Source organism: Rissa tridactyla, chromosome 2 (assembly GCF_028500815.1).
Source record: "Rissa tridactyla isolate bRisTri1 chromosome 2, bRisTri1.patW.cur.20221130, whole genome shotgun sequence".
Taxonomy (NCBI): Eukaryota; Metazoa; Chordata; class Aves; order Charadriiformes; family Laridae; genus Rissa; species Rissa tridactyla.
This window is the reverse complement of record NC_071467.1, coordinates 12,999,179-13,016,008: the sequence shown is the minus strand read 5'-3', so window position 1 is coordinate 13,016,008 and position 16,830 is coordinate 12,999,179. Positions and strand designations below refer to the sequence as shown.

The window sequence follows — 16,830 nt, the reverse complement described above, 5'->3', positions numbered from 1 at the left end:
AGGGGTGCTGGCTGGCTTTTGGCCAGGTGACGGCTGAGGATTCAGACTGCGTAACCAGTAGAGGAGGCTGCTCAGGTTCCATTTGCATTACATGGCAGCTTAAAATTACGCTATTTTTTAAACACTTCTCCAAAGGACTGCATCTGTGTTCAACAACCTTCTTTATTTACAAACAAGGATTGACCTGAGGGTAGCAGAGTGGATCTAAGACTAGATTAACTCGCTGAGCTGTGAGTTAAGAACTTTTTATGGCTAACAGACTAATGAGTGCAATTCTAAATCTGTCAGATGATTAAGAGTCTAGTGAGCTTTGAAAACTTGACCTCATTGTTTAAAAGAAAGCAATGAGTTCACTACAGCTGACATTTAAAAATAGTTGTATTTCTTGTAAAGAACTTACCAGCCATTTATTCCAATATAAAGATCCAAATCTATTATGGCTGCTGCTTCTTCCTTTGTGCCATCAAATGAATGTACCTAGAACATGTAAGTACAGATGCATACATATATACAAATATACACTTCATTTAAAACTCCAATCATTTAAAAGTACATATTAGTTTTTATTTGTGTCATAAATAACCTTTGATAGTATGCATTACACGTCAATACAGATATAAAGATGAGACATGGCTCAGCTGATTCTGAATTTGGGCAAAATTCAGGCTGAATTCACTTGAATACTGTGATAGAAGTGGTTACCACGTTTTATTAGTGATAAATATGTGCAGAAAAGGCCTATCCAGTGACACTGCTTTTGGCCCAGAACTTCCTGTAGCTGACAGCTGGGAGACCATATGCAGGAACTAATCCTCCGCATGCTGAATTTTGACATTCTTTCCTCGGTATTCCCTACGGGGCACTGTCATGGACAGAGCAAGAGCAGTGTTATGTTCTCCATAGATTTTAATCCACGGGAGCTAGAGAGACAGTCTATGTGCTCATCCCAGGGATTAAAGAGGGAAGCGGCAGGTCACAAGGTACGAACAGTGTTACGTATCTGGGAACCACAGCGTCTCAGCCTGCGTGGAGCAAACACGGCTGCTTCCCCATGCTGGGAGGGGGACAGCCAGCTGCAGAGGGTGCCTGCTCGTCACTTCTCTGCTAGTTACAGGTTTTGCAGAAAAGAGAAAGGAAGGAGAGACCGCACGGAACTACCTAAGAGCACAAAGGCAAAGCACTGAGCTAGGGGAAGGGTTTTGCAGTAACGAAGGGGAAACATGGGGCATGAGATACTGTTGTCAGAGGTGTGGTCTGATGTTAGTAGAATAGAATAATCCAAGCATTTACCACTTCCGCAAAGTCCTGCCATAATGGAAACCTGAAAGAGTATTGCTGGACTTTCTTAATCATTTCATCCACAGTTTTTCCTTTTGAATTAAAATGCACGATCTCAATATCTAAAGACATAAAGCATCAAAAGTCACATCTGGATCTAATTTGAAAACGATGTCTAACGTCAGAAGTAAATGTTTGAGGTTACGGCTTCCACTGGGAACATGCATCTAAATTATCTGTGGTCTGAATGGACTGCAGTTACACACACTGCAGAACTGGGAAAAGGCCAACGTCAATTATAAGGTGCTTAAACTGTCCTTCTGACAGGCCAAGAAAATCTGTTCATGTCAGCTGCAGAGCTTTTTCTCAGCCTATCCTCTTACCTTGCAAAAAAATCTGTTGAATAAGCAACTAAAATAAAAACACCAGAAGAGACTGGAAAACACTTACTAATTAATAACAACTTAAATCCTGTAACAGGAAGCCTACCCAGGTTCCATGACAAACAAGTTGCATTATTAAGCAAAAACATTCACGCACATGCACGTAAAAATCAATGCTACACTGAAGTCCATACTTACCACCCCTCCAACAAATCTATCTCGGTTTCTTCTCATTATGTCTATGAAATGAAAGAAATAAAAACGTAAGACAGCTTTATAACAGACAAAGGTGAAAGATCAGGTTTCCAGATTTTTCATATTCAGAATTTGCTCAGAATATGAAATAATCAAACAAAACCCACCTAAAAATTCAGCGTGTGAGTTTCTACAGTGGAGAAACATGGGCAGTTGCGTCTGTTCTGACAGGTCAAATTGTTTTTCAAAATACCTGTTAAATAAAAATCACTTTTAAACAGAAATTCAGTGTAAAAGCAAATAAAGACATAAGAGTTTTTTCCAGCACTTGTATGTTTTTGTTTTCCAGAACTAAAGCCAGAATTAATGGATTTGCCATGCAAAAACTCTTATTTGTGCAAGGATTTAAAAGGAACTCTTTTCCATGGTATATTAAGATAGTAGTAGTGACCTGTGCTAGACAAAGATAAGAAGTGGCCAAGAGCATCAACACTGGAAAAGGCATGCATACATATGCTAAACATGGACTCTTGTGTAGTGCAGGTTTTGAAGTTCGGTTTTATTTCTTTATTTTTAGTGAAAGAGGAACCAACTGTTCCCTCCACAAAGTTTTGAGACGTCAGGAAGGGAGAGTGTGGACCACACAGAGACCACTATTTCAAGAAGCACTTGTAAATGCGGTGAGGGCAAGTGAGGGAGCGCTATGCAGACTTCTATAGCCTCAAACGCCCAAACCTGGCCAGCATCAGAGCTGCCTGGCCTGTAAAGTAACAATCCAGACTTTTTGTTTGCTCTTCCATGAAGGTCAGTCTTTCCTCTCTTGGGGTGGAACAAGTACCAATATTAAGCATTTTACTTCTGTCCCACTCTGCCTATTGTCTTCACTCTTTCAAAGTCTTCCACTGTTTTCTCTCCTCTCCTTTGTGTGCCTGCATCCTTTCCTTTGCGCTCATTTTTATCCCTCTCCTACCTTCTACTCCTAGTATTCCCTTTGAGGGAGCGGTAACAGCGAGGCAGCCATCCTATGAAGAGACATAAAAATGCGGGCAGAGGGAAGGTAACCAGGTAGCCAGTTTCCCCAGTGCAGTTTCCAAAGGAAACTAATTAGCACTGAACTAACCCGTCACTTGTCATTTGCAGATAGTCTGATCCCAGAGCATTATTATTTACCACTACTGTCTGCCACGCTGCACCCAGGCATGCAAATTAACAATGCTCAGGAAACATGAGAGAGGAACTTAGGCATGGCAGAAGGCCAACAGTGCATAGCATCCATACATAATTTGAAAGATGACATTATTTGGGCAAGGCAGGAGAACACCACTGCCTGTCCCAACAGGCTGGGACTGTATGCATCTACTGGATTTCAACAGGTGTTGCTATTAAAAGCAGTTCAGGGCACCGGGGCATTCCCATCATCAAATATTAGAAATATTTCAAAGGCAAACTCAAGCGTCCACATGCTGCTGTATATGATCCACATATCAATCAGGAGAAAGTGGCAGCAAACCATTAGTTTGATTCACATTTTCTTTAAAAAAAAAAAAGACAATGCAACTAGTCATTTTGTTTTGTGCAGTTTTCACTGTTTTCTGTATATTACAGGTTGATATTTCTCTGATAGAGGTTACCATCCGTGTTTATCAGTGCAGATCTTTGAGATAAAACAGGTGGAACAGAAATCAGCTGTAACATTAAAAACTGACATGAAAATTCAGGAGAATGAATTAGACCTACTTTGAATCTTCTTTTCACTCTAGATACTGCGCTTAGTTTAGCTTGTTTGACTAAATATAAATTTAATTGCAACTCATGCAAGGTCTTGCAATTGCTTGATTACTGGTGTTTTGGTTTTGGTTTTTTTTTTTCCTTTTTCAACAGAAGACTTGTTTCACATGGGAAGAAGATTTTAGAGACTGAGCTGCAAATAAGATCCCTAAGTAACCTCTGGCCAATTTCAATCTAATTTTGAGAAGTGGTCTCGAAAGTACAAAGTTTAGTGCCCCTACAAATGGAAAGGCAACTACTCAAGCTTCTTGTATTCCCAGCAACAGTGAAGCCCAACACATGCTGCTACTTGCCCTGTCAAAGAGAAAGGGGAGGTGGATAGGGAATTCATTGGAGAAAAAAAAAAAAGAGGAAAAAGAAACCCCAGAAAACCGTGAAGACCCCAGGCATACGGTGATCATCAGAATGGTAACAAAAAGCCAGTAGGAAACCAAACCTTACTAGTTCCAGGGCTTAAGGAACGACCTTTTTCTTTTGGGTGAACAGACCCATTCAGTATATGCTGTTTCTATGTTGCTTCTCAATACGGAAGTTTTAAAGTATTTCTGCATGGTTGTTTACCACGGTTTAGTTTTGACCATAAAGTTCAAATGCAGTGGCATTTTCAGCTTTGGGATCAAGGCACTAAAGGAGCGGAAGCAAACCGGCCTTGCTGAGGTAGAATGTCTCCAGACAAACAATTCTGGATTCATGTATGAATAACAGAGCATGTGATTTTGTTCACCCCCTCCAATTTGGTTAAGAAAACTCCTGTTTCCTGTGTTGCTGAGCCTCCCGAGACCCTCCCAGTAGTACAGCAGAAGCAAAACTTCTACATACTTATCCATCCATTTATAAAGTGACCTTCACCTCAGTATGAAGGCAGTACCATCATGAAACTACTATTTGAATCACCATTTTCTGTTGGAAAAGTTATGAGAATGGAGAAAAATTCTGACAAAAAAAGTTCTTAGGTCTGCTTCAACAAAGGAATTTCATCTTTATTAGATTTTTCAATTCAAGAAACAGGATAAAAATATTGTTAATTTTTTACAGGTGAAAATTATTCAGAAGAAAATACAGTATAACTAACTAGAAAATAATGATTAAACATTAAACAAAACGGAGGACATGCTCAGATACTACCCACTGGGAAACTGCCATACTACTCTTCTATGTAGTAACTCTGCAGCTGCTTGCAAGCTCTTCTAGTAACTGCTACAACACCCGAACTACAGATCAGCTGAAAAATGGTGAACTGCCTCCATGCATTTCATACTTTGCCTTCCTTTATTTAGTTCATTTATCAAGCATACACTGAATATTAATTTGAAGAACTCGCCATCCAGCCTGCTGAAGGTTACAAAAGCCAGACTGTCTCCAACTCCATAGCATTCAATTACCAGAAATAAAAACAACCCCAAACGTTGACCATGTCTCCTAAACATGTAGAGGATGAAGAGCAGGGAAAGAAAATATAGAATTTACAAACACAGTGTTTGCAGGCATCTGTCCTTGAGACTTTCGATATTTCTTTACTCCCTAATAGTTCTTGGTTTCTGCTTTTTTTCATCAATCATCTCTTTCCAACTGTAATTTCCAGCAAGGGCTCTCAATAGATCTCTTAGAAACTAGATTTATGTATTTCTTATGATTTACTGAAACACTTCAGAAAAGACTTTCTGTCATTATCAACCTTAATTAGGAAGGACTCACCTATCACTTTTAAAGCAATTTCTGTTCCACCCTGTTACCTCTCTCCTCACAGAGGTTTTTCAGTGCGCCCAATTAGAAGTTTTTCACTACAGGTCTTCAGCTGCAGTCCATCAGGTAAGGAAAATCGTATATATTTTTTTCTCCCAATACCATAATGGCAGTAAGGATCTTAAAATATGACACTCCACCAGTGTGTTAGTTTGACACAGAAAAGAAACAGGTTATGCCTGTTTTCTAGCGGGGAAAAAGTTTTGTCCACTCTGCAAAATATTTTACTGTATGACTGTAGCATTACGAAGAAATTAACTCTACCTACTGCTAACATGAGGCAATTAGAAAAACACAACTAACTGCTGCCCTCCAGTGACTAATTGACTCAGAACAGTAATACGCAAGCACAATTCATCAATCACTCATCTTACTTGAATTTATCACACCTTTCAGTCAGTTCCCTCTGTAGACAGAAGTTCTCACTACAAGAATGCAAGCTGATTTTAGGGGCTGTGCTGGCTTCTTTCCATTCAGTATCTATGCTGCGTATATTACTTCAAAACACAGACCTCTGCAGCTCCCAGGATTACCTTTTTCATCAGTCTCAATTATCTGCTCCCAGCTAACTCCCTTACTAAAAGTTCATTTTTTTTCCCCACTCCGACTTACCCTTTTTGACAGTTGTTTCCTTCCCCATGCCTTTCACTCAAAACCCCCATTCTTCTTTCACACATTACAGTTATGTTATTCTCCCCATGAGCGTCTAAGAGTTCTTGAGTATTAGCAAGAATGAACATCTGTCACACCAGAAACCCACAAATTCTGATCAATTTTACAGAAAAAGACATGCTAAGTCAACACCAGGCAGGCAGCAAAATTTAGCACATAGCACTACTTGAACGCAGGCATCTTTCTTTGAAGTCCCATTTCTGCCAAAAAAACCCTAGACCCAATCCTGCAAATTGCATGCCTATAGCTGAAAAAGTGTTATGTGGTAGAACACAAGACAGAAAACACTCCTGTAAATTGCTACAAGTCAATTTATAGTCATCAAAAGTTTCTTACTTGAGTTGGATGTCCTTTGGGCAAAATTCTAATCTATCAAAATCTACAAATAGAAAGAGCAAAAAACCCACTTAGTGTTTCAGGATTTTTTAATCTATGTCTAGGAAAAAATAGTGATGTACTAAGATAACACTTACCTAAGCCACATTCTCCAACTGCTATTACCTTTGTCTTATTTTTTTCAATCAGATTTTTTAATTCAGATAAATACTGCTCAGGGCTACTCTGATCAAATTCTCCACAGCGGGTGGGATGACAGCCAACTGTACTGTAAAACATGTCTAAAGCAAGATAATATTAGAAGATTTTAAGAAAAAAGGAAAAAAGAAGAAAATTTATATAAGGTATAGATGGTATCTGTATCTGGGCTTTTTCTATTGCTCATAACTTTAAAAGAAAACTCCCTTTGAACATCTTTATCTTGGTGATGATTTTATTACACTGATATCTTCTGTTTTAACAAAGTTAGACGGTATCTCCAGCGTGTGAGTGTGTTTCTTTTGAGTACACATAGAATCATTTAGGTTGGAAAAGACCTTTAAGATGATTCATTCTAACGGTAAACCTAACACTGCAAAGTCCACCACATTACTTACTATACTCTAGAACTGCAATTCAAAGCTGAATTATTCTCGTGGAGCGGCTCTCCACCAGAGAGAGGTTGGAAGAGACCTCTCGAGATCAAAACGCATCTCATTCAAAATGCATCAGGTTATCCTCAGCTGTAAAATTTGCAGACAGCACGTGATTTCCTTTGTGTGCCTATACATCAGCTGTTACAGAACTTCACAACACTTAGCCTGATTTACCTAAGTATCTAATCTAGATTACCTTAACGCTAAAACTAACATTTCTGTTAAGTGCCTTTATGGAGAATGTAAAAGAATGGGGGGCAGGGAAAGACTAAATAAGGCCCCGAGCAACGTGACCTAATATTAAAGCTAGTCCTACTTTGATGGAAGTGGGGAGGTGGATTGGATTGGGCCAGATTACCCTCTCAGGTTCATTCCAACCTAAATTATTCTACAGTTCTGTTTGTAAATAGTAATTTAACATGTATTTTAGTTCAAATACATATTTAAGTAATTAGTGGAATAATATTTGCCTTTTCACAGAAAGTAAGGGAAAGCTAAAAAATAAAGATACCTCCCTTGTTCAAACTGGTCATGATAGATTGATAAGTAAAAAACAAACAAAAACCCACCAAACGCAAATATTCTACACCATACAAGCTTTCCATCTTATTTCTAGAAGAGCGCATTGTAACAAAATTTTTACTCCAGAAGTTTCCTGTAATTTCTATTTTTATCTAGAAATAGAAATTATAGGGAAGACTTATTCTTTCCAACATGCAGGGATCTAAAGAGCAACATACAGAAACATACACAATGCATTCATCCCATTCTGAAACATAATTTCTTATTCTAATCTGAGATTCTGTAAACACCTCGAGGGGCAGGTCCTTTTGAAATCTTAATTCTGAGAGCAGAGAAAGTTATATTTTTGACTGACAACATAAATTTAAAGTGAAAATACCGTTTGTCTGTGCCAGCTGCACCGCATCTTTACTATCTTGCAGACTCCCACCTGTAATCAAAAACTTGAAAGAAGAAAAGTACTGTCAGCAAGTATGTTCTTCTTTGAACATCAAATGAATGTTTAAGAAAGTACTTGGATCTAAGTAAGAATCTAGAGAGAACATCAGAAGACAATTACTAATGTGAATCTAGACAGAGAACATCAGAAGACAATTACTAATGTATATATGACAAAATTTCATAAATCAGTAACAAAGCTCAATGGTCCCCAGGAGTGAGTAAATACACTAGGTATCAAAACCTGATTTTTTTCTTTATCAAGTATCTTCTATGCTAAGTATTTAAACCATTAAATGAGTAAAATACTTCTATTTGCACCAATATCAGCTTCATTAGACAACAACTCAAGAAACTTTATTTGCATTCAAGAAATTATATTCAGAAACATTATCAACCACGCTTACAGGTGGAGAAACTAAAAACTCCCAAATACCCAAAACAAGACGTAAATAAGTAGATAAACCAACAAAGGCATCTGTATCAGAGTCAGGATTACAAATTTAAGAATTTCAGGCTCCAATCTTTTATTTTTACCTTAAGATCATAGAATCATAGAATGTGTTGGGTTGGAAGGGACCTTTAAAGGTCATCTAGTCCAACTCCCCTGCAGTATCTTTATCAATGATCTGGATGAGGGGATTGAGTGCACCCTCAGTAAGTTTGCAGACGACACCAAACTAGGTGGGAGTGTTGATCTGCTTGAGGGTAGGAAGGCTCTACAGAGGGACCTGGACAGGCTGGATCGATGGGCCAAGGCCAACTGTATGAGGTTTAATAAGGCCAAGTGCCGGGTCCTGCATTTCGGTCACAACAACCCCAAGCAACGCTACAGGCTTGGGGAAGAGTGGCTGAAAAGCTGCCCCACAGAAAAGGACCTGGGGGTGCTGGTGGACGGCCAGCTTAACATGAGCCAGCAGTGTGCCCAGGTGGCCAAGAAGGCCAACAGCATTCTGGCTTGTATCAGGAAGAGCGTGGCCAGCAGGAGCAGGGAAGTGATGGTGCCTCTGTACTCGGCACTGGTGAGGCCTCACCTCGAGTACTGTGTTCAGTTCTGGGCCCCTCTGTACAAGAGGGACATGGAAGTGCTGGAGCGGGTCCAGAGGAGAGCTACCAGGCTGGTGAGGGGTCTGGAGACCAGGGCATATGAGGAGACGCTGAGGGAGCTGGGCATGTTTAGCTTGGAGAAGAGGAGCCTGAGGGGAGACCTCATTGCCCTCTACAACTCCCTGAAAGGAGGCTGTAGAGAGGTGGGTGTTGGCCTCTTCTCCCAGGTGAATAATGACAGGACCAGAGGAAATGGTCTGAAGTTGCGGCAGGGGAGGTTTAGGTTAGATATTAGGAAGAATTACTTTACTGAAAGAGTGGTCAGGCACTGGAACAGCCTGCCCAGGGAGGTGGTTGAGTCACCATCCTTAGAGGTATTTAAGAAACGTCTAGATTTGGCACCTCAGGGCATGCTCTAGTGACAGAGATTGTAGGGGGTTTTTTAGTGTGTGTATGGTTGGACTCGATGATCTCAAAGGTCCTTTCCAACCATGAAGATTCCACGATTCTATGACTTCTTCAACTAGATCAGGTTGCCCAGAGCCTCATCAAGCCTGGCCTTGAATGTCTCCAGGGACGGGGCCTCCACCACCTCTCTGGGCAACCTGGGCCAGTGTCTCACCACCCTCAGTGGAAAGAACGTCTTCCTCATGTCTAATCTAAACCGGCCCTGCTCTAGTTTAAAACCACTGCCCCTCGTCCTGTCGACACATGCCCTTGCAAACAGCCCCTCCCCAGCTTTCTTATAGGCCCCCTTTAGGTACTGGAAGGCTGCTACAAGGTCTCCCCGGAGCCTTCTCTTCTCCAGGCTGAACAACCCCAACTTTCTCAGCCTGTCTTCATAGGAGAGGTGCTCCAGCCCTTGGATCATCTTCGTGGCCCTCCTCTGGACCCGTTCCAACGGGTCCATGTCCTTCTTGTGCTGAGGGCTCCAGAGCTGGACACAGATCAAAGGTTATCACACCAGAATTGTTGCTTACAGTGATCTTTGAACACCACTTGCAGGATCTTGCATCCTCGGTTCTAAGAAATCATGACTACACTGCTTTTGGACAACTCTTATCCCTACACATGCTATATCCCAGACTCAGTCAGCACCAAGTCAGACATTTCTGCAGTATGCTCCATTAAGAGACAAACACATCCCAACAGTTTCACCAGAAAAATAAGTTAAGATGACATTGGCTCAGTATACATACAGCACAGGGCAAAACTTCACCAAAAAAAATCCATAAATCAACAGCTATATGGAAAAATAGAAGTATTTTCAAGTAAACAGATTAAGCTTCTAGGCAAGTAGAAACAATCTGGGATGGAATAGACTTCTGACACTGTACAGGCCAGTAGCAAGACTGAAAACATAGCTAAGGGCAGGGAACTCCTGAATTCCATTTCTGAATCCACTGTGCATCTTGAAAAAGTTATGTATCCAACCTAATTTTGATGATAAAATAGGAAAATTGCCTCTTACTTTCAGAGGTGGTATAACGGTTAAATAGTACTTATTCAGCACATACAGACACAGTCAAAGTGACTGTGATTCTGTATTTGCTGCAGTACGGTAACTTCTCCATCACTAAAGGTTTTTATTTTTTTATTTCCCACTCATTTCAGATGAGAGCCTTTCAGCAAACTTCTGAGACGTCTGTTCCTCTTATAGAGGAGGGTTTATTTCTTTACTTCTAATCCACCAGCCTTCTTTGTGCAGTAGAACAGTTTGTGACAGTGTGCATTGTATTCTATTTTAATTTGTATTTTTTGTCTTGACAATTTATTCTGTTTAGAGAGAGATATTTACGCAGGCTAGAATATTATAACTAAAGGAGCATGTTTCACTGCTGAAAACACCGATTTCAAGCTAGGAATTACAAACCTGCTCATAATGATGCAGTTTTAATACACGTAAGTGAGTATTTAGTAGCAGACATTCACATGTCTCAACTGTAAGAATACATGGGCACTCACAGCTCTTCCACAATTACCAATTTCCTTTACATATAAAAATATCTGAAGGATCGCTATCAGAAGAGTTTAGAGTTTTGATCTGTAGCGGCAACTGTGTGAGTCACTTGGGATACAAGAACACAGGAGTGGCTGCCTATAATACAACTAGCTTGGAAAATTACGTACTAGATGACTGCAGTAGGTCAGAGGAGAGCACCTTTCTGTTGAAACTGCACAAAAGAAATTCTACGTATGTATCACATGGGATACCACTGAACTTAAATAATCAGCATCTAATGATCTGTGCAAATGAGAGACAATGCTCTGCACAGAACACTTTCGCTTTATGCTATTGAAGAAAGTTACTGCATTTTCCATTGCAAGTTCCAGAAACTTTTGTTTTAATACTGAGTATTAAAAAACAAAGTATTAAAAAGCAGTTTAAAATATTAAAGAAATTTTATTAGAAGAAATTACCTTTTTAACACCAACTTTGACTGCTCTCTCTACCACATCCAAAAAGTCATCTGTGAAAGTTCATAAAAATGTCATAAATTGAACTTCAGGTTTTACAGTATGATTTAACTACCTTTCAACTAAAAAGCAATTTCATGCGGTCAAAATGCCTATCATGAACAAACTTTAAACCACACTTGATTAATCTTTAAAAGATAATAACAAAATGCAGTAACTGAAGATCCAATTTAAATATAAGAAGTAAACGTCTTTCACATACTTTAGTAAACTCTCTACCTTTACATCTATATCTGAAGGTCACGAGAGCAAAAAAGCATTGGTTATAATTAGTAACTCCCATTCAGCAATGCAATACTTTGACAGTTTATTGTTCATAATTCTCAGACCAGTTACTTCCATGCAATCCTAACCTAAATACATCAGCAATTGTCCATTTTGCTCTAGAAGCAGAGTTACCTGTATCACAACTTAATAGCAATTCAGTAGAAGGGAATATATTTTGCTTAGAACATCTAATCTATTTTGTCACACTTTCTTCTTCAAGCCATAGTAAATAATAAGCATCCAGTTTCTGAGGAAGAAAAAAAAATTCTAACCTCACTTTCAGACAAGAGGCTTCCATTTTAACAAGAGGGATTCTGTCTTTCAGCAGATACAAGGAAACATTTACCTTGATGTTTTTGTGTTCCTCTGTAGACTCCTCTGAACATAGGATCTGTCAGGTTAATACCAATATCTATGAAGAAAAACCAGAAATTACATGTTATAGCCACTCTACTTTTCATTCTGACCATTAGCCAACTAGGGATGGCAATGGAAAGCACATCCTAGTAGTCCCCGACTACCACATTGACAGGCCATACAAAGCTTAAACATAAGTTTACTTGCATAACTTGAGAGCTTACTCCTTACTGGAACTGACAGAAAAGTAAAATTTTGGCCCTCTGTGCGACCCCAGACTTACTGTATGAGCATATAAGACACGCCCTCATAATCACCAAATCTAATACACATGTACTGTTTATTGCAATTAATTATTATTTTCACACGAAAATATAGATTTATTTCTGCCAACAAGCAGTAACAGGGAAGGAAAAATGCAGCATCTCATGTACAACCTTTACACGGGCGGGAGCAGCAGCAGACCATCTCATAAAAAGTGCCCGTTTTCCCTCCTACTGCCAACGGCCATCCAGCCTGGCCAGCACCATGAACAAGAAAACCTGCAATGCAGTCACCAACCAAAGCAGCCCCAGCCCAGCGCATCCTCCTTTTCTTTGCTCCCAAGGCTTTCCCTGAGCCGCAGTCTGGCAAGTCAAGGGCTGACAGGCAGGCTTCATGAACAACCACCTCTGCAGCTGCCGGAGCCCACGTTTCAGGTGGGCTTGCTAGTGGGAAGGCAACATTTTCCAAGGCAATCTTAGGCTGCTCAGCCACACATAAAAAGAAACATCCATTCAAACAACCGACCTGCCTAATTCCCTAAGAACATTTCCATCCAAGCCAATTTCATACAAATCAAGGTTAGAAACAACCACGACTAAGGTGCCAATGCAAAGGATGGGGATGAAGGCCTGTCAGAAAGTCCAGAGATCACTCCCAGAGGCCGCGCAGCAGCCCCTCGGTGCCCTGCGTGGAGCCCCCAGCGACAGCAGAAACGCCCCCAAACTCTTCTTGTAAGCTGAAAGCCAGCCTGCCCCTCGCCCCCGGAGACACGGGCTGGGACTGCAGAAGGTGACAAGCCCTGGATGATGAGGGGCCGGCCCTGTCACCAGAGCGGTCCCCGCCATCGGCCCCTCACGGCGGGCACAGGCGGCGGCGGCTGCAGAGAGGGGCCCGGGGGGAGGTGACCGGCCGGGCCGGGGACACAGACCCGCCACCCCCCCAGCGCTCTCCCCTCACCGATGAACTTGGCGCGGCTCATGGCGGCGGCGGCTTGAGCCCGAGCGAGGCGCCTGCGCGCGGCGGCGCCCTCCACCTTCCCGTCAGCCCCCGCGCGCGAAGGTGAGGGCGAGGACAGCCCAAAATGGCGGCCTACCTGACGCACCAGCAGAAGGTGCTGCGGCTCTATAAGAAATCCCTGCGGCACCTGGAGTCCTGGTGCATCTACCGGTGAGAGGGGGAGGGAGGGGGGGCCTGGGGAGGGGGGAGAGGCCTGTTCTTCCTAGCAGTGGGGCCTCTCAGCTCCGCAGTTGGGGGGGGAGGGCCTGGCCTGTTCTTTTCTGTTCTGTTCTGTTGTGCTCTTCCAGCTTTCCCCGCTTAGAATCGCTTGGGCTCGACTGGGGCTTTCCCCTCTTCCCTTTCCCTGAGGCGTGAGGAAAAAGCCTCCAGGGTCACCGCCGCAGAAAAGGGCAGCGAGGAAACAGGAGCTCCTCGGAGGACCCTGACCAAACCCTGTCTTTGCATAGGGGTGGCTGGTGGTGTTGGCAAGCTTTGCTTGTGATTAGTTTTTTGTCTCCAGTGTACATCACTGTGCTTAACCCCTCTCTGTAGAGACAAGTACCGCTATTTTGCCTGCCTCCTGAGAGAACGATTTGATAAGAACAAGGATGTGAAGGATATGGTGAAAGCTACAGCGCTACTGAAGGCAGGCGAGGAGGAGTTCTGGGCAAACCAGCATCCTCAGCCGTACATCTTCCCTGACTCCCCTGGGGGCACTTCCTATGAGAGATATGAATGCTACAAGGTAAGGTGGCCTGTAAAGTTGTGTATCCCTGTGCTTACCGTACTCTTTTCAGCGAATGGAGAGTGAGTGTTTTAAGTAGGCTTTCATAGGGCTGCAGATTGACTCAGCAGTATCGTCTCTCTAATAGTTTATTGCTACTGCTTCCATAGGAGAAGCTGTCGTGCTTGTCTGATCCTTGAAAATGGAATTTTCTGGTCTGTCTCAAGACAGCTAGCTTCTTTTTGCTGGGTTAAACGCCTGTTATTTTGCCAAAGGGAAGCTGCTCTCTAGTGGGTCAGGCAGGCACAATGAAAAGGTTGGAGCTGAGCTGTGAGAGCAAACAAGGTGGAGGAAGCTGTGCTACCCTTCGTGGTGCCACCTGGTCACAACCTTCATTTCTCTCTGGTCTTGACAGATGTTGGCTTGGCTGTTGGGGGACTCCTCTTCCATCGGTCCCATTGTTCTTTTAGCATTTTGAGTAATGGTACAAATTACCATTTTCCTTCATATGGTGTAGTGCCAGATATGTATTTTTGTGTCGCTGTGTGATAGGTGGTATTCCTAAAAATAGAAGCGGTGTTCTTGGAATCGAAGGCACTTGCAGAGGCTTTTTTTCCCTCTAGATTGTTCTGTCTGGAGTAAAGAAACAGGTTTCATAGAAAAACACAGGGGTTTCGCTTATTTGGCTTTGGCTTCTAATGCATTATTGGGGGTAAATACTAATCTAGAGAGCACATGCACCCATTTTCTACTGAATTTGAAGGAAGTACATACACAAGACTAGATCTGATCAGATCTTTACATATGAGAAGCCATGTGAAAGGAAGAATCTGATGTAGATTTATCAGAGAATGTATGAGTGAAAAGGGCAGAGGAGGAATTAAGCTTATGCCAAGGTCAGGGGCCTTAGGAGTAATAGAGATAATAGTAACACATAACCTGGACATAAAAAAGGCCAGTTGAGCAGTAAATGGTCAAGATTAGTCTTCATATAGAAACATAAACTGGTTTCTGTTCTCTTTTCTTTGCCCTGTTCGATATGCTAAAACTGTCCTTTAACAAAATGGCTGTCGCAAGGATTTGGATTGTCAAATATCAGTGACTACCCATTGTGGATGCTGCCACAAAGTATAATTTTTAGATCTCAGCCTGTTTGATGGTTTTAGTTGTTGTTTGGTGCATGTGGATTTTTTTATATTATTAGCAGCAGCTGTGCTATTTCTGTTCAGTCAAAGGTTTACTCAGTGATGAGAATCACAGCAGGAAACTGGAAGCGTAAATGTCACTGGGTGAATGATGATATTGGAACAACTTTTAAATTTTCTTTTTTTTTAAGAATTGGGTTTTTTGCGGGATTTTGTTGGTTTTTTTTTAATCTATGTTCCTGTTGTTAAAATGTTAACATTCAGTTAACATTTTAAGCTGCTGCAAATTTTTAAATTCTGCTTTTTTTCTTGACTGGACATCTTAGAGGTCAGACCATTATCAAGCTCTTAAAGGCCACTATGTTTTTCTGTAGTTGTAGACAAGTGGAAATGAGCTGTAAGGTTCTGCCTCTGTTAGAGGAAAATTAATTAATAGCTGGAGAAAAGGATCTGTCTGACCTATTGCCTTTGGGAGAAGGAAGGGTAGAAAGGAGACCATTTATTCCACCAGATGGAATTATTTTGAGAACTTTAGAGTAAACTGAGATGACCTGGGACTTGTCTTTAAGCAAGTCACTATGATGTCTTCCTCTGACTTAGGATAATGTGTGAAACAAAGATTAAAAATCCTGACCTCTGCCATATCGTGCCTTGAGACTAACAACAGTCAGGTAGCTCTTAAATGGTGTTTTTATGTAGTACTTTATTTCCTGGTTTATTTATCCATTTTAATACTGGCTTCTGTGATTGCATTTAGTTCTTTTGTGCATACTATATACGATTTACTATGTGAAAAAAATATATATGAAACCTTTTTTTAACAGATTCCTGAATGGTGCTTGGATTTCTGGCATCCTTCTGAGAAGGCGATGTATCCTGATTACTTTGCCAAACGAGAGCAATGGAAGAAGCTGCAGCGGGAAAGCTGGGAGAAAGAGGTCAGTGCTTGCTTGATGCAAGGGAAGGTCTCTTTAGGACGCAAGTATTTTGTGTGACATTTAGATGTGTTCTCAGAAAATATCCGCCTACTGTGGTTTCATTTAGACTTTGCTTTATTAGAACTCTTGTCAGTGTGAAACACTGACTTGACCCAAAATTGCTACACGGGGATCTCAAGAGTTACAGCTTCTTAAAGGCTGTGAAGGGAATTTGAAGTTGAAGCTGAACCTGCAACCATGTTAGTTAGTGCAGGGCTGTTGTAGCAGCTTCACTAAAGGAAATTCCAAAGTGCGTTGAGAAGAGATTAATGACCTGAATACCACATGATGGAAATGTGCTTACGTGTACTAAAGCACTTTTATGTCTTGTCTTCTAGCTGAAGCAGTTAGAAGAAGAAACTCCAGCTGATGGTCCAAGAACTGAAGCTTTGCCTCCAGCTCGTAAGGAAGGGCATCTGCCACCACTGTGGTGGCAGTATGTCACAAGACCTCGTGAAATTCCCATGTAAAGGCATTATTTCATGAGAGAATTGAAGCGGTCCATCATCTGTAGGCAGTAGACATGTCAATGACCGCATGCTACTCTAAGTAATATAAAATAAAGCCAAATAAAGTAAAAGAGAA

The 16,830-nt window shown here is 41.4% G+C and overlaps 2 protein-coding genes across 11 annotated transcripts in view; one reads left to right on the top strand and one right to left on the bottom strand.

Annotated features, from left to right (window-relative positions):
- TATDN1 (TatD DNase domain containing 1) overlaps positions 1–13,437 on the bottom strand; it is a 24,117-nt gene extending 10,680 nt beyond the window's left edge. Inside the window, exons 1-10 of one of the 10 annotated variants that reach the window (XM_054190629.1) lie at positions 12,577–12,897; positions 12,129–12,194; positions 11,915–12,049; positions 11,459–11,508; positions 7,932–7,995; positions 6,533–6,676; positions 6,396–6,438; positions 2,024–2,109; positions 1,860–1,900; positions 401–477 (exon numbers count right to left, since the gene is read on the bottom strand). In XM_054190629.1, the coding sequence (XP_054046604.1) occupies positions 401–477; positions 1,860–1,900; positions 2,024–2,109; positions 6,396–6,438; positions 6,533–6,674 (389 nt within the window). In that variant the 5' untranslated portion in view covers positions 6,675–6,676; positions 7,932–7,995; positions 11,459–11,508; ... (1 more) ...; positions 12,129–12,194; positions 12,577–12,897. Of the gene's footprint in view, positions 1–400; positions 478–1,859; positions 1,901–2,023; positions 2,110–6,395; positions 6,439–6,532; positions 6,677–7,931; positions 7,996–11,458; positions 11,509–11,914; positions 12,050–12,128; positions 12,195–12,576; positions 12,903–12,928; positions 13,305–13,360 lie in introns of those variants that run through there. The other 9 variants (XM_054190628.1, XM_054190632.1, XM_054190627.1 and 6 more) reach the window with 9 other exon arrangements.
- Positions 13,433–16,830, top strand: NDUFB9 (NADH:ubiquinone oxidoreductase subunit B9). The gene is made up of 4 exons (XM_054190635.1): positions 13,433–13,570; positions 13,952–14,144; positions 16,093–16,206; positions 16,584–16,830. Exons 1-4 carry the CDS (start codon positions 13,485–13,487, stop codon positions 16,713–16,715), a joined length of 525 nt encoding a protein of 174 aa, XP_054046610.1. The 5' UTR covers positions 13,433–13,484; the 3' UTR covers positions 16,716–16,830.